Below are 18,033 nucleotides of genomic sequence, written 5' to 3'. Positions count from 1 at the left end.
CAGAGCACGGTGGCGACACGTGAGGTCACTAGGACTTTAAATCAGTGCTGATGAATTTCCTCTGCAGCTGGGAGAAAGCAAGCCAGAAGCATCCTTGCTGTCAACACTGATGGCTAACCTCGACAGGAATCCACGCTCTGTGGCACCGCATGGAGGCCGACCATGGATTACCAAGCATCTGGCCTCCGCTATGCTCACCGGTTCTGATTCTAGGAAGTGTTTATCACAAGATCCAGGACAGTTCTGTGTAGCTCCTAAGATCTCAAGTGATTAAGACAGAAGAGTAGCTCTGACCCATACTTATCACAAAACCTGTTTCCGAAGCACAGAGCGCCTGATATGCTGTGAACCCAGTAACATTTGTACAGCACTTGAGAGTTTACAAAAACCCTTCTCTATCTTATTTGCATACTTCAATAACCCTGTGGGCAAGATAAAGCAGATATTATTACTCCCACTTTGGAGAGGTCTGACTGACCCAACGTCACATGGATTGTGGGTGACAGAGCAGAAATTCCAACCCAGGGCTCACTCCACATTCGAGACTGCCCCTCAGACCTCCCCCTCCAGCAAGCACTATGGTTTCCCAGAGTCATGGGTTAGCCTCACAGTCCCAGTCCTTGCTGAGGCTATCCTCTTCTTCCTGCTGTGCTCAAAAGACACTGACCCAGACTTCGAGTCTGAAGAGGGCCACTGGGTCTCCATCAGGCCCAACTACCACCTAGTGAGAACGAGAGCCAAAGCCAGAGCCCAGGGCCACACTGGCATGAGAACTGTCCCGAGAGGAAGCTGTTGGTGTAGACGGCTGGCAGTGAGAATGAGGGCCCCGAGCGCTGGGTTCCAGCCCCGGCACCATGTCACCATGTGCTGCAGAATCTGGAGCTGGCGACAGCTTTCTCTCAGAACTCCTGCTCCCTCGCCCCTAGAACGAGGGCAGCCACCACTGCCCTGCCCACCACTCAGGGGTCAGAGCCAATAATGGTGTCTTTCTTCTGTCATTTGCAGGCAGTTGTCAGACTGTGCTGGATGGATTCGCTACAGGGTAAAGCCAACTCATCCCTGCCCGGAGACCTCCCCTCATTAACCTCATCCCGCCAGCAGACAATCTCGCTTTCAATCTAACCAGGATGACTGAAGCCACCCATCAGGGGCTCTCGGCACACTCGCACCAATTCCTTGCTGTGGACTAAGCTGGGCCCTCATTACACACAGATAAATAAGAGTGTCTGTGCTCAAAGAACTCAGTGCTTGGTTTAGAGATGGACATATTAATAATTATTGTAGCATTAATAAATACCGTGTGACAGCTACTGGGCAGCAACTTTGTCTTTGTTCTGTGAATTCTTGGCACCTTGCGCTGTGCACGGCCCGCACTGGGATGCAGTAAACATTTATTGAATAAATAAATAAAACTAAGATATAACACAACGACAAAAGATATACACACTTCAATGAAAGCATTTCTCTTCTCCACCTCAAAAATTCCATCTTCACATGTCCCTTTTTTTTCCTAACTGCTGTGCTAAGAGAAAGTGTACTTGCATCTTTTTAGAACTCATCCGTTCACAGAGATTCCAAGTGTCTCTCATCTCCCCGGGGGGCCTTGCTCCAGCTATGCCCCCTGCCTCCTGCATCTTTGCTAACAGCTCGTGCTTGCTCACTCGCTCGCTCTCTCACTCACTCTATCGCTCATCCTTTCCTTGGGCTTTCTCACGCACTCCAGTTTCCCCATGCTCACAAAACTAACTCGAACCGAGCTCTCCTCCCAGCTGCTGAACTTGTTCTCTCATCCTCCTTTGGCCACTGAATCTCTGGCAGGGTTGTTCACACCTGCAGCCTGCATTTCTCACCATCCCCTCCTTCCCTATGTCCCAGCTCGAGCCTCTCAGAGGTGTCATCACAACCTCCCAGCCGTCTTTTCTCAGCCTCCGACCTCCCTGACCTCCTTGTTGAAATTTCCTTCGATTCTGAGAACACTGCAGTTCCTGGCTTGCTTTCTCCCTCTCTTGTCGATACACAGTCTCTATCTGGCTGCTCTTCTCTGCTTTCTTCCTAATGCAAGTTCTTGCCAAGATTCCCCTGTTATTTTGCATTAGCTCCCTCGAGAAATAATTTAATGTCAAAGCTTCCAATTTAGGAAGCCTTTCCAGTCACCACCTCCCACCCCAACCACCCCCCACCCCAACCCTGCAGGATCCAACAGAACCAGAGGGGCTGAAAATGCAAGAAAGAAAAGGTCCCCAAGGACAGGCGGAGGGATGGGATCATTGTCAGACTCTCTCTTACAGCCTTTGTCACATTCAGCTTGTCCTGTAATGAACTGATCTTAGCCCTGCCACTAGCCCACAAGCTCCTAGGATGGGAACTCTTCCACCCTTCCCTGCTTCCCCCATTCGCCTGATGTAGTGCCCGGACAGACAGGCATACGTAAGCATCTGCTGGATGAAAGATGGACAACCGAAGATGCTCATGCGTGGCAGCGCTTGGTAAATTGTGAAGCCCTAAAGGACGATAAGCCTCATCCTCAACAGATTCTGTAAGAAACTTCTGGGTTGTTTGAGTATATTACGGGGTCAGACACTCTGTTCTCTGGCCCCGCAGGACACATGAGGCCCAAATGCCTGAAAACATGCAAATGCCTCTTCCTGCCCTGGCCCGGGGCCTGGGAAGCGCAGACCGTCGGGGGCGAGCGCAGAGGCCCTGAAGAGGGTCCTGCAACTCTGAAACCCTTTCTTTCATTCTGTTTTCATTTATTCAGTCAGCAAACATCCACTGAGCACCCACGAGGTGCTGGGAGCTATTCTAGGCCCTGGGAACACAGCTTTGAAGGAGAGAGACAAGGCCCTTGCGCTCCCGGATCCGGTATTTTCGTGCGAAGAGCTGGTAAATATAAATAAATACGAGAACAGCAGATAGTAAAGAAGTGCTTGCTGTGTCCTGTCTTTCACCATCCCTTTCAAACAAGACGGCCCTGATGGGGGGCTCGCTTCTCTCTTCTGAGTGTTCCTATGGACAAATCCAGTCCGCGTTTGCGTGCTGCCTCCTCCTGTCAGGTCAGCAGCTGCACGCAGATGTGCCGGCTATTCTCTCCTCCCAACGAAACCGTCTTTGCGTGAACACTGCTCCCCTATTTGGGGAGGCCTCTAAAGCCTGCTGCACCTGGAAGGTCTGGGCCGCGGGGAGCTGCACGGGCCCAGAGACCGCATGCTCCTCTAAGAACAGCAATGACGCTAGAGATTACTTACCAGAGAGCTACTTGGGGATGCTTTTTCGGGTTGTGTTCAATTCTGTCAGAGACCTCCGGACTCAGCTGGTTGCTGGTGGTGGATTTCTGTGTTATTTAGGGCACCGAAGTCCCACAGTGTTGACACAAACTTAAATTAGAAATGCATTAAATATAGAAAAGGAGGAAGGTCATTCAGGAAGGGCAGCCTTCCGAGGGAGCTGCAGGACAAAGACGCCCTGGAAACTTCCAGGTTCGTTAATGGGTTTTACACAGCATTCGAGTGGTATTTCTCCTTCTGAAATAACCCTGTGGAAAGCGTAGGGGACTGGCTCAAACCTCAGCTAGCACAGCCGAGTGAGTGACTCTGCAGACTAAAAATAGCTTCTTTCCCACTCATTCTGACAGATCTCACCCAGACCCAGTGCACAGGTAGGTCCTCTAACAAACACTTTCAGTCCTGCAGCAAAGTCAGGGTTGATGGCTTTGGGGCTTAACAAGTACCCAATCCTTTGTTCAACTCTTGTTTATTCCACGTTTCCTGCTCCTGCTCCAAGGGCTGCGTGTGTGTGTGTGTGTGTGTGCGCGCACACGCGTGCATATGTGCACTGAGCTCCCTGACTGGGATTCGGCGCTCCTCAACCAAACGTGGGAAGACTTTAAACCAGGAACATGACTCAGGCCCATGGCTGCAGAGGGAGCCCAGAGCAAGGCCCTCAGAAACCCTGGGAATCAGGCTGTTTGTCTTGGGCCTTCTCCTAATTCCTAGCTAGCCTCTCTGGGCCTCAGTTTCCTCAACTGTAAAAGGAGGATGATCATTCCCAGTCTGGCCTATTTCACAGCATCATGCTGGGCACAAATGAGATAAGGGACATGGAAGTTATTTTCCTTCAGACAGTAATCCTGTCAGAAGGATGGATGGCAGGGACGGGACAGGCCGGACAGGCAGCGAGACGGCAAAACGAGGCTGGCCCCCTGGAGCGGGCAGGCATCCCGAGCGGCCCAGGAGCTAGAGCACAGCTTCCATTCATGTTGTCCCCTCTGCTGGAATGTCCTTCTCCCTTTGCTACACTCCTCCTCGTTTTTAAGAACCCAGTTCAAACAACATTTCTGTTCATGGGTGTCTTCAGCGTAAATCACTCTATCTTCCCTGTTCCCTTGGCCTTTCATACACACCTCTCGTAGCACATTCACTCTGTCCAGTAAGGATTTATCTACAAACCTGGAATTCTTTGAGGACCAGACATGAATTCTTTACCTTTGTATCCACACACACACTCCACCCCCACTGTGTGGTCAATACAGGCACGTGTCAGGTGTCAACCAATATTTACTGGGTTGACTATGGAATAGGCAAGATCCCAAAGCCAAGGAGGAGGTAAACTCAGGAAAGCAGGAAAGGTGGAAGAGCACACACAGAGCCCACAGAAGGGGCGGCAGGTGGGGAACCCAGGAAGTACTGTCACGGAGGTCAGCCTGCCCCTGGCAATAAGGTCACAGCCACCGGGACAGCAATCAAAGCTGAACTGCAAGTCCTGGGGGGACCAGGCAGCAGCATCACACTAAATCCCAATGACCTAAACTGGAACAGAAGGCCCTTGGGGACAAGGAACAAGGGCAGAGAACAGAGCCAAGGCAAAGAGGCAGAGCAAGGCTCGAGTGGTACTGAAGCCTGGAATCTCTGGATTAGTTAAAACGCCCAGGTCTGCCATAGTTGAGCCAGCAGCTAGGGGTCAAGTGATCTTGACTATGACCCTGAGGGACTCCAGGGCCAGGAATCATTATAACTTTAGGTAGTGATCATTTCCATAAAATAAGAATCAGATATGGAAGGGTCTCTTAGACCTGTAAGAAACATCAAGAAACACCTGGTCTAACATCCCCCACCTACTTCTGGGGGAACTAAGGGTACAGGAGGAAAAGGGGCTTGCCCAAATTCACTCAATCCAGGCAGAAGCAAAGCTAGAAGCCAGGTCTCCTGACTCCCAATCCTCATCCCCTCAGAGGCTGTTTGCCTTCGGTCGAGCTGGTCTTCTGATGGTCCCATGCACATACTGGGTGCCCCGCCCTAGCTGCTTCAGAATCCTGGGGAGCCCCAACATACCCACTAAGTGAGCACAAGCACTTCTGCCCCACTGTGAAATGCATGCTTCCACCTTTGGGCAGAGTTTAGAGCCAAGGTTCCAGGGGAATTACGCAGGTGGCATCCCCACCTGGGGCCAGGGAAGTTGTGGTTCACACACACTCTGTCCAGATATGTACATGGGGGGATTAATCCCCATTACTCTGCTACCCCTGGAATTTTCCAAGAGTGGCTAGAGGGGCCGAGTATCTAAGGCCAAGCTGATAGAACATGAAACACACGGTCTTCACCGCAGTAAGAATATTAAAGAAAGGCCTGCCAGGGCTACAGTCTCAAAGTCTTTCTCAGGCTGGTAATGAGACATGGCTCAGAAGAAAGAATTGAAACTCTCAGGAGATCAGAGACTCTGCATTCCAAACTCCCAGAACTTTTATCCAAGTGAGGATACATATGCAAAAGGACAGATGCAACTTTACTTCATCTATAAGGAAAGTATGTGAGCTTCAAATACTTCAAGTTCAAGTCCCAGCCCCACTGTTTGCCTACTGTGTGATCTGGGGCCAGTGACTTACCCATCCTGAGCCTGAGTCTCCTTACTCATAAAAGCAGTGATTATAACACTTGCACCCAGTTTTATTGTGAAGATGAAATAACACACGTAAAGTTTTTAGTATGATATACCGCCAAGTCACGGTGTGTTTATTTGCTTTCTTTTGTTCATAAAAAGGGATGGTTATACCACCTGTGCTTCTCCCTTCTGTGTGGCTGTCACTCTGGACCCCAGACATCTTGCTCCTCACTCTGCTTATCCCTTGGACATATAAGAAGGCAACTGGTCAGCTATGGGCCACACTCAATTCCTTGAAGGTCAGGAATCATTAGCTTAGTTCAAGGCTGTTCCTGCTCCCCAGGTGTCCCTGGACCCCCCTGGCCAAGCCCCTCCCAGGGCAACACCTAGTTTAGTAGGGCTTTTTATCTTTTCCAAGGTGAATCCACTCCTAGCAGCTTAGAGCTGCCCACTGGCCTGGCTCTGGGCCTCAGGAAAATAGATGCCTGACAGGTCAGACCTGAACATCGACAGCGGGGATAACTCCCAGACCAAATTTACCAAAAGGAGACAGCCTGGGGTCTGAACCTGCAGGGAGACTGGCAAGCAGACACACCAGCACCCCAGAGATTGGAGCAGAGATGGAGGGAACACTAATATGAAGCTGCCCCAAGGCTCAGGGCTCAAGCCAACTCCTCAGATAGCCCCACCAAGAAGCTAAACAAGTCACCTCAATGTCAGCCTCTTAGGCTATATGTGTGCACTGGCCATATCTGTCACAGTACTATACACATGATGGTCACCACATGGTGTTAAAAGGCAAAGACGAGAAAGGGCCCAACAGTTCCTGAGTGCCTGCCGCATGCCAAGAACCCTATGTGTAGTCCTCATTGATGACACTCTGCGGTAGGCATTATGGTCCTCATCCTGCCAATGAAACCAGAGACTCTGAAAAATCCATGAAGCCTCTGGGCCTCTGCTATGCTACCGAACCACAAAGTCTTAAATGTTCTGAGAAAGACAAAGAAGAGCAAAGGGTCTAAAGCACTCGGTACCAAGCTCTCAGCACCTTCCCTGGCTAAGCAGACAATACGAGCTAAAATAGTGCATTCCCTCATTCGCTGCTGGGGGAGTCAGCTCCTTTCAAACAGAATCTAGAGAAATACAGCCAAAGTCATGAAGATATTCATGGCCTTTGCCCCTGCAATTTCATCCCCAAGACTGTATCTTAAAGAAACAGTTCAAAAGGGTATTCACTGCAGAGTCCACCATAGTGACAAAAAAGAGGAAATGAGATAAATGTCCAACATTCAAAAAACGGTTTGGAAAATCCCAGAACCTTTGACTCATATGTTATATGGCCCACTTTAAATGACCTTAGAGATCAGGAAGAAATAAAGCAAAGCATTTGTGATCAAATAAATGAAGACTGAATACAAAACATCATCAATGCTATCACTACAAATTTGTAAAGGAGGTACATGTGTATATGAAAAAAGGAATGCAGTTGTGAGGGTGGTTAAGATTAGGGATATTATTATTATTATTATTATTACCATGTCTAAATTGCCTTTGTGGTTTTGTTTAATGAGTGTCTTTTCAATTAAATAAAGAGAGAGCGAGAAAGACAGACAGACTTAAACCCCAGCACTAAGGAAAGGCCCAGGAGGAGCAGGTCTGGGATGTGAAGCAGAAATTGAGAACCGTCCTACATACCCGGAAGGAGAAGGCCAGGCAGGCCCCAGGGGAAGGGAAGCCCTCTAGGTATGAAGAGGGTTGTAATTAGTCTGATGCTAATTACAGAAGTCTCGCTAGCTTATTAATTTTTCTGACAGACTCTGAATGAAGACTGAATTCCTTCATTAAGCCAACTTGGGTTCAGAGGCACATTTCCTACGTGGCCTTCCTCATTCTTCTCAAAAAAACCTTGCCTTTTCTTTTTTTTAAGGACAGCAGTAAAGTAAAATTTAGTAACAGAAACACACACCCTGGAGAAATTAAGACTCCTGCCTTAAATGTAGAAATTCAAGACATTTCAGGGAATTAAAGGGGCTTGAATAAGGAACTGAACTACAATATTTTCCACGCTGGGAAATACAAACAGAAGTGCAGAATACTTAGCTCAGTATAAAGGCACCCTTGATCAGGTTCCAATCTGTCTTTCTGATACTACCTCATATTCGCCCCCACAGACACCCCATGCTCTAGCCAAACTGAACTACCATGGATCCCCAAACACTTTCTTCACTTCCCTACCCCCGTAACCCTGTTCCAGCTATTGTGCCTACCTGAAAGTCCTCTTCTCTCTTACAGCTGCTTGCTCAAGTCCGTCCCATCCTCCAAGGCACAGCCCAAAGCCATGTCCTCCATGACACCGGCCTAACCCAATCCCCAGAGCCTGAATCCATCTCTCACTCTTTGAAGCAGACCCGGCGTACTTGCAAACTCCCTAAAGGAGCTACACCCAGTCTGCCTTGCAGTACAGTTATCCGGGTATCTTCCTTTTCTACCATATTGAACCCCAAGCAACTTGAGGCAAGGACCCCTTCAGAGTCCTGCGTGGAACCCACCCCAATGTTCTCCACTAGAAGCACACAGTAGGCCCGCAGTCAACGCTTCAAAGCAAGACAAGGAAAAGAGATGCATCACCTCTATGGAAAGTCACTTCCTACCTCAACTGCTCCTGTTAAGCAAGGCAGAAAGGAAGGCGTGCTCTTCAGAGGTCCTGAGCAGGGGTGTGATGGATCCTGATTTTGTAGTTTCCAGTCTTCACGAGACTCCAACTTCCTCCCTAGTTGACCATAGTCCGCTCGGCCCCAGGTAAACACCTTGCCAGTTTCTAAAAACAAACATTAGTTGAATTAAGGTTACATTCCACAGCTCTGTTCTCATGGGCAGGCAATGAATTATAAGAGGAAGTGTGAACATTTATTTTAGTATCAGCTACCACGTACCAGGAGCCATCCTTTCTTCCTATAGGGAGAGCACAACCATTCACACTTTCACAGACATGGGGCCTGAGGTTTGGAGGGGAGAAATGGCATGACCGAGCTCAAACAACATTGAGCGCCAGAGCTGGATTCCAGCGGAGGCAGATTCCAAAGCCTGTGCGCCTGTATTTTAACAGACAGGGACAAGGTGACAGGGAACTCTCTGACCACACCTTATGGCCTCCCCACCCCTCCTTGCGCTTTGCCCAGACGTCTGTTCTCAGGCCATCAGCCACCTTGAAGTCCCTGAGGCTCCTGCCTTGCCCCGTGCCACAATCTCTTAGCACCTTCCTCCTAGCACAATTAATGGCCAGTTTCATGTGTTTTCTCTCCACATAAGAAGACCTTCAGACTCCATGCTCTTACCCAAAGAAGCAATTCTCATAGTCCCAAGGCAAGTGTCTACGTGAGCTGGAAGGAAGGGAGTGAGAGAAGGGAAAAAAGACAAAATCATTTACAGCCAGGAAAGCCTCAGTCCCCCAGACGCACCACCTGGGAAGCTGGCCAGTGCAGAAGATGATTGAAGAAAATGGGAGTTTGGAAAAAGAGAAATGCCTTTCTTCTCCCAGACAAGAAAAAATTCACCAAACTCGTTCAGTTGTACCAAGTGCCACATTTGTTATTTCAACAGAAATGCAAAATCCGATGAGGCATAGATTATTAACAGATTCTCTGCAATAAATATGCATAACCATGTGCGCTGTATAAATTCTTTATACATGTTTATTTTAACAAAGAAAAACTTCGCTTAAGAGACAAAACACCAAGCAATGCATATTAAATACTAGACAAATCTACTACTATGATACTACTGTGTTTAGTATCAAAGCTTCATCTGGCCCCATATTCAACATACGGTTTGCAGCGTCAGCTACAATACAACCACAGACTCATGGGGGAAATGTCGGCATACTGAAGGGATGCAGTTCAGAGAATCAATCTGCTCACAGACACCACGTCAATACCAAGGAGTCCACAAGAAGTTCTGAGCTTCCTCATAGAGGGAAGAAAGTCTGTGTAGCCCGTGGGGTATCAAGTATGCGACAGGAACTGGGAGTGGGTCCACTCAGATGTGCTATTTCATGGCCTCACATGTGTTGTTCCTGTTGCCGTGGATGCCCCTTCCTTACATTAGTCATCTGATAAACCACGGCTCTACCTGTAGAGTCCAGCTCACGTACCACCAGCTCTGTGAAACCTTTTCTGACCCCTGAATCCCTCACAGAAAGGATCAAACGCACCCTCCTGTGGGCCACCTTTATTACTATACTCATCAACTACTATGTTCCCATTTAACAGGTGAAAAGTTAAGGTTCAGGGAAGTGACCAGCCCAGGGTCACACAGCTAAGCCACATCTCCTTCTTCTAGCCCATGGTACCATTCTGTGTTGGTTATTCACACAGGGTCTGCATCAATGAGAACCAACACTCAACACTCAACACTCTTCCCTCACTTCTGTAGGACCCACAAAAAAGTCCATGTGCCCAGGACCCACAAAGCATCCAAGACTAGCAAACTGTCCCTCTACTTGAGCTCGGTAGGATATATAACCAGACTACCCTAGAAAGGAGAGTCCAAAGAAGCTAGAGGATGAGACTGTTACTTCTTAACTTACCCTACATTCTTCTGCTGGAAAGAACTGGCAAGTTGCTATCTGCAGGACTATCAAAGAACTATGTTATCACAAATCCCACAATGAATCCTTCCTTATCAAGTAAGACATCTTAGAATCTTCTCTCCTATTGATTATTGATGTCCAAGGCAAGCAAGACTGCCAGGATCTGGTGCCGCCATTATTGCATCTCCAATAGCAATTCAACCATTCTACTTACATAGCACTTTTCACCTTCAAAGCACTTTACAGAGATTAACTAATTAATTCTCATGTTCCCTGAGGAGGCCACAGACATTCTATTAGAGACAAGCCCAAAAACCAGGCTGACTGGATGTCCAGCCTTCACTCTCCAGCTTAAGTTTGCTCAGTCAGGTAGGTGCATTCTCTGAAGCTATCTGTTTCTCCCAAAAATAGACCCTGCATCAGAAGGCTCACAGAAGACAAAGGAGATTCTTATTTTTCCTTTTCTTTTAAACAGACACTTAATGACCATTTCCTAGGTGCCCAGCACATTCCAAGCCACTATCTCAATTAATCCTCAAAATAGTTCTACATAGTAGAGATTACTAAACTTATTTCACAGATGAGGTTAAATGACTTGGTCAAGACCAAACAATCAGCAGGTGGTAGAATCAAGATTAAAACCTGTGTTTTCTGACTCCAAGACCATTGGTAGCTCCACTGACTACCCAGCTGCTGTCAATTCTTACAGTGTTTGAGGAGGGGGAAAGTTCAGATCAAATGGGTAGGTTCTGCGTACCCACTCTTCCCAGGACGCCTTGCACAACTCAGGACTATAAGTGCTGAAATAAAGACATTTAACACAAGGATGATGATTTTAGGTCACCTGGAGTAAAAAGAAAACAATGAATCCACACACCTGGAGTAAAAAGAAAACAATGAATCCACATACAAAAAATGTTCACTAATGCACTGTAGACAAAAATATGTCTCAAGCAGAAGGATGCTTTCAAATCCAAGGAGATTCAGAGCACGAATGTAACAAATGAATTTTTTCCTTATAGTCAAGAATTATATATTACTGTGACAAAAGATACATACCTTAATGTCATCCAAAAAGTATAGATATGTGTCTTCAGATAAATGAGAAAAAGGACCAACAGCACAAAATAAAGTCAGCAAATAAAATATCATTTCAAGGCATGCCCATGTGCGAATTGACATAAAATCACTATGGAGCCAAGACGTTAAGTATAGGCGGCAAAAGATCCCAACACAACACAGAACGCAACAGGGGCCAAGTAAGTAGCACTGACAAAGAATGCCTAAAGAACTTGGAGGATTTCAGGCCAGAATTGTCCTGGCAGGCTTGATGGAACAAGTGACATTGAAAGTGAACTTCTAGATAGGAAAAGAAAATGGGAGAATGAGGGAGAATATTCTAGGAGTGGGGAGAGGGGACGAACAATGACAGAACCAAAAGGCACAAGGTGGGGCAGGTGGAGAGAGAGTGAGGGTCACGAGGAAGAGGGACTGCAAGGAGAGTCAGGACTGCGGGCTGGGGTCACCACAGGGAAATGCCAGGCTCAGGGTCTGGATCCCACCTTCCAGACCAGTCCAAACTTGCTGGCTTGTACTCCCCTGTTAGTAAAATATTTTTTGACATACCGTATATATGTATACACACATATATACCTGTATACACATGTACATATACGTTCATCTATTTATTAAAATATACACTTATATTATATACATATATCAATTATAAGTATATCCTTCTTTAAAAATATACGGTGTAAAATATACTCAAAGGAGAAAATTTAAAAGAATGAAATAAAAATACATAAAAGAAATCATACTTTGTTCTTCCCACACCCTGGCAATTCATCTCACATGCTCACTTTAGGAACTGCTGCTAACTAGACCATGGGGAGACCGCAGACGGGGAGCAGGGGTGGGGCCTGGTCAGAGGAGTGTTTGGGAATGGAGCATCTGGCAAAGGTGGAGGGACCAGTAATACGAATATTTGTAGCTAACACTTGTGTTGCACCTACTGTGTACTATGTACTGGTCTAAGCATTCTCTATATGGTATCCTGTGTATCACTCTTCCCAGCCCCATTTGATGCACAAGGCACTAGGCACTTATCCAAAGGCACAGCAGCAGTAAGCGAAAGGGAAAGAAGAAAGTCACTACAATTACACAAGCCTAAGACGGATTGGGGCTGAACCTAAGGTTGAAGTCCCAGGGGGAAAACAAGTTAAGAATTTGCAAGGCTTGGCACCCCATCAGATGTCAGAGAAAGGGAACAGGAGGAGATGAACACCACTCTGAGATTTCAGGATTTCAAGGTTGGTGGGAAGGTGGTGGTGCCATTAAAAGAAATAGCCAGATCTGTGGTCCCTGTCAATGGGAATCATGAAGTGTTATTTCATTACTAAATGATTTAACTCTTCTGAGGCCTTTTGCAAACATCTTATCAAATAGTCAAATATAAGTAAAGAGGAAGTGGGGCGCCTGGGTGGCTCAGTCGGTTAAGTGTCTGCCTTCGGCTCAGGTCATGATCCTGGGTCCTGGGATCGAGCCCCATGAGCTCCCTGCTCGGCAAGGAGTCTGCTCCCCGCCGCTCCTTCTGCCCCTCACCTCCCCCCACCCACCTGCATGCTCTCTCTTGCTCTCTCTCTCAAATAAATAAATACAATCTTTTATTTAAAAAAAAAAAAAAAGAGGAAGTAAGCGAGGAGAAAGATAATTCCATGCAAAGTCCTGGCCAGGGGCAGAGGAGGTCAGGAGGCTGGGGGGCTGGTGAATGTTCAAGGGGCCAGCTTCCTTCAGCATCCATTGGAGGGCTGTCTGGAATGGGGGTAAAGGCAGGTAAGAAGTCACTCCAGCAATATCTAAGCTCTTTAGGGAAAGGGAATTTCTACCCCGTTCCAGGGAAAGGGGTCCTGAAGGTGAGAGGAAGATGGAGTGTAATATAAAGAACATTCACACTTTCTTAAGAGAATGTCCCAAAAGGGAACAGAGTGTCATTGAAGGTATCAGAGGGAGTCAGCAAACAGAGGTAGATGTTATAAAAAGCACACCCCTGGTCAAGGCAGAGAAAAGGCCATATAGCCCCTCAGTCTGTCCCCTAGCATATTTCAGGCTAGGAAGCCTCCTAGAGCACACGCAAGTAACAAGTGAGCCCCTCTCTAGCTAGCAGTTTGTGACATTTATACTTCATCTGCTGACAAACACCAGTTACTCTCAGGTTATTAATTCTAAGTCCGTGAAGCCTAAGAACCTGATTTCTGTAACTCATCCTTTGTTTTGCCACATGGACAGGTGATGACAACAACCAAGGACTGGTCAAATGCAGAATGAACTGGCATCCCCCAGCTTAATCTTCCCACGGAAGGAGGAGCGCAAGAGCAGGAAGGGAGAGAGCTCAGGGCACAGGGGGCGGAAGCAGTCACACCAGGCTGTGAGTGTGCATGAGTGTGCCCTGCCTCTCTTCCACAGGGTGGCTACGCCACTCCCCTCTGTCCCTGGCTGTCTCCACGACCCCAGCCTCCTTCACCTAGTCAACTCCTACTGCCTCTTCAACTCTGTGAGCCCTCGGTCCAGACCAGGTTCCTCTGTGCAATAATCGTGGAGAACCACGTTCCTCATCTTGGGGCGCTTCTCTCAGTTTGTACACTCATTAGGTGTCTGCCTCCCCTCCAGAGAGTGAGTCCTAGGACTTCAGGGATTGTCTGGTTTTGTTCATCCCTGCACCCTAGAATAATGCCCAGCACAAAGCTAGTACTCAATGAATATTTGTTGCCAGAATAAACAAATGAAATTAACTACTGAATTTTATCATTCATTGGTTCCATAATCTTGAGCAAATTACTCAACATTTATAAAACAGGAATAATAACATCTACTTGTAGGGTTATTGTAAGGACACTTTTGCAGAAAGTATGCAACATAGTAAACGTTAGCTACGAGTACTCCCATTCTCCCGGCTCACCTCCACAGCCTTAGCAAGGATTTCCAGTGTCCACTCACAGTGTCTACCAATTTGTCAGATCTTCTCAGCCAACGCCCACCTACCAATGTCTTAGGGTCAATGTCTCTATGGACAACGAAAGAAGTGGAAGCGCATTGAAGGCTCCATCTTGGAATTTTGGATTTTTATAAGATTTGAGCATTGTATCTGGCACAACAGAGGACCAACAAATGGAAGCTAGGGAAAGAGAAGAGAGCAGTGGGGAAGCGAGAGCAAGCTTTAACCTAAGACTCAGAAGACCTGGATTCTACTCCTGGTTTCTTTCAGGCTATGTGATCTTGAGCAGGTCCATTCTCCTCCAGGGGTCTACTCTTCCCAACCATAAAATAAGAGGACTGGGTTAGATGGTCTCTGAGACATTCCTGATCTACACTTCAATGATGATGTCTAAAAATCTTCACTGTCAAAATGAGTGGTGTACCATCCAAATTTACTGGCATCCTTGGAAGATTTAGTCTGACCAGTGTTCTAAAATAAAATGTCAACTTTAATATCAAAGACCACTCATGGGGCGCCTGGGAGGCTCAGTCAGTTAAGCGTCTGCCTTCAGCTCAGGTCATGATTCCAGGGTCCTGGGATCGAGCCCCATGTTGGGCTCCCTGCTCAGCAGGGAGCCTGCTTGTGCTCTCTCGCTCTCTCTCTCAAATAAATAAATAAAATCCTTAAAAAAAAAAAAGGACCACTCATATAGTTAACAATTTAAATGAAGATCGGGATTGACTGTATATCCTGTTATTTCTTAGTAAAATTTCCTTAGTCTCCAAAGTTGTATCATGGCCAATATCTCCAATAAAAAGGTTTGGAATTTTTGAAGTTAATGCAGGAATAAAATTTCCAAACACGGGCTGACCAACTGAAAAGGAGCGAGAATGAACAAAATGTAAGGGATAGGGGAGACTTCTACGGAGAGCTGACTCTGGATAAAACTCTACTTTAGGCACTGCCATTAAGTTATCTATTTTAATCAGCCCTGAATGATTGGTGTGAACCCCCTCTTACAGATAAAGAAACAGATCACAGAAGTTGAATGACTTGCTCAAGATCACACAGCTCGTATGCTGCAAAGCTACGATGATAATAGTAACAGTAGCTAATATTCTGAGGGCACTTCTTTTATGCTAACCTCTCCCTGGATTGTCCCGTTTAGTCCACAGAAACACCTCATGAGTAGGCATTATTATAATCCTCAAATTACAGGTGGGGAATTACAGCACAGGAGAGGTTAGGTCTCCAGCTCGGGCTCCTGCGGCTGTCAGTGGCAGACCTTGGACGGAATCCGGCAGCCTGGCACCAGCGCTGGGGCCCCCAGTCAGCGCCCTGCAGAGGACATACTGCTTTTCACTGGGTCACACTGCCTCTTCCGAGGGGAACATTCCCAAGGACTTCTGGAGGTTGTTCAGAGTCACAGGGACACGAAGAGCCTGGCTGCTGAGTGACTGAGTGAGCTTCATCCTTGGCCTACATGGCAAAGATCAGAATCCCACAACACGCCAGGCATTCCATGCAGCTGCTCCATTTTTTCATCACTGACTCTATTAGCTGTCAAATCGGGAGCACTGGTAATAGAAGTCAAGTCCGACTGCACCCTGAGGAGGCCCCAGACCAGCTACAGGACTTTCTATACGATGCAGGGCTGGGGCTTCCCACACAAGAGCAGGGAGGAACGGCTTCTTCTCCCAAACTGGGTCCTCGTTTAAGTAGCTCCTTGGCCTTCCACACAGTCCCTCTGTTCTCTCCATGCTGGATGGCTGCTCCTTTGTCAAGGGCATACCTCACTCCCCGCCCCCCCCAGGCTGTAGGGTCATGCTGGGCTCCAGCCCGCCATGCTGGTCAACCCATATGCTGGTGGGCTTTGCTCCTTCTACCTACAGAACTCCTCCCCCTTCGGGGCCCGGCTCGAATGCCGTTCCCTCCCTAAAGCACCCCATCATCCTCCTGTTCCAACATCCCTTCCTTTAGGGGCCACTGGCATGAGGCTGGTACCTCTGTTCCAACAACTATTCTATGCCACCAAATGCAAGATTATTTGATGACAGGTCTTATGTCACCCTCTGTATTAGTCAACATTCTCCAGAGAAACAGAACTAAGAGGATATATAGAGAGAGATGTATAAGGAATTGGCTCACATGATTATGGAAGCTGGCAAGTCCAAAATCTGCAGAGCCAACATCTGAGCTCAAAGGCTGTCAAGCAGGAAGAGCTAATGTCCCACAAGGCCCTTAGGCAGGAGAATTCCCTTACTCGGGGAAGGATCTGCCTTCAATTGATTGGAAGAGGCCCACTCATATTAGGGAGGGCCAACTGTACTCAGTCCATGATATAAATGTTCATCTCACCCAAAAACACCCTCACAGAAATACTCAAAATAATGTTTACCAAATATCTGGGCACCTCATGGCCCAGTCAAGGTGACACATAAAGTTAACCATCACACCCACTAAGAGGTGAAGAGCAAGGATCCTTTCTTATTCTCTCTGCATTCCTCCCAGCACCTAGCACAGGGCCTGGCCCAGAGCAAGTGCTCGATGTTCATTGAAAAAAAAGAGGTCTAGGCATCGCTCTTACCATAGATTTTTGTATGCCACCAAGGACATCAGACACCATCCCATCCAACTCCCCCAAAGAGAAGACAAAACTGAAGAAAATAACTTGACTACTTATAAGCAGAGCCAGGTATTCACAATATTTAACACAACATTATTGCCCACTTTCTATATGCCCGGTGCTGTCCCAGGTACTAGGGGCTACAGAACTCTCTTCCTTCGTGGAGCTTATATTCAAGCGGGGTTGGGGGCGGGGGGGGGGGGCAAACAGGCAATTGACCAAAAACCATATAAAACATATGCCCTGGCAAATGACTCTAAGTGCTATAGAGAACATACAGTAGGGAAAGGGGACAAGGCAGAGTTAGGGAGGGCAGTGGAGGACCAGGACCAGCACCCAGCTCCCAACTTCCCATCTGGGGCTTTTCCTCTGTTACACACTACCTTGCTTAAAGGAAGAATCTTTAAGAGAACTCAGCCAACTGAGGGAGCAATGAAACTTGCTCTAACTACCTCTCGACTGTGATGAAAAGTAAGGGAGACAAACATGAAAAGACTCTGCAAATTCCAACAGAGGTGTTAGTAATATCAAGACCCATCACTCTTTTGTCTAAAGCCAGATTGCAAAGAACCATCAGGAGAGGCTGGGCCGTGAGGCCCTGCTCTCAGGGGGCTGCTCTGGCTGGATGCCTGGGTTCCCTGCTCCTCCGGGACAAAACTCTCTGGGGGAGGCTGGGGGCTCTGCAGATGTTTCCCAGCTCATGTCACATTCAAACTCCAGAGTTTCTTCACACACTTTTAGACTCTTATTAATAACATATTAAAATGCAGATTGCTGCCTAATCTTAGCTGCGTAATTAAAAAAATAATCTTGCTTCTCTCCCTCCCAGCGAGAAAGGAAACTATACCCCAGGGCTTCTGCAGCTAAGAATCACACCCTGCAGAAGAGCTGGTAGGAGGCTCAAGTGGAGGTGGGGGCAGGGGAGGGGGGGGCGGGGAGGTAAAGCCAAGAAGCAAGTCTAATCCCTTG

The 18,033-nt window shown here is 47.4% G+C and overlaps 1 protein-coding gene across 6 annotated transcripts in view; it reads right to left on the bottom strand.

The window, feature by feature from the left end:
- SERGEF (secretion regulating guanine nucleotide exchange factor) overlaps window positions 1-18,033 on the bottom strand; it is a 216,845-nt gene that overhangs the window by 160,049 nt on the left and 38,763 nt on the right. For all 6 annotated transcript variants that reach the window (XR_013442405.1, XR_013442406.1, XM_078058329.1 and 3 more), the window contains one exon: window positions 8,526-8,692. Coding sequence is in view for 4 of the 6 variants with exons in the window: in XM_078058329.1 (XP_077914455.1) it covers window positions 8,526-8,692 (167 nt within the window). In the remaining 2 variants the exon portion in view is untranslated. The remainder of the gene's footprint in view (window positions 1-8,525; window positions 8,693-18,033) is intronic.

This window comes from Halichoerus grypus, chromosome 11 (genome assembly GCF_964656455.1).
Source record: "Halichoerus grypus chromosome 11, mHalGry1.hap1.1, whole genome shotgun sequence".
NCBI classification, from domain to species: domain Eukaryota; kingdom Metazoa; phylum Chordata; class Mammalia; order Carnivora; family Phocidae; genus Halichoerus; species Halichoerus grypus.
The sequence above is the reverse complement of the archived record's forward strand: the minus strand, read 5'-3'. Positions and strand labels throughout refer to the sequence as shown.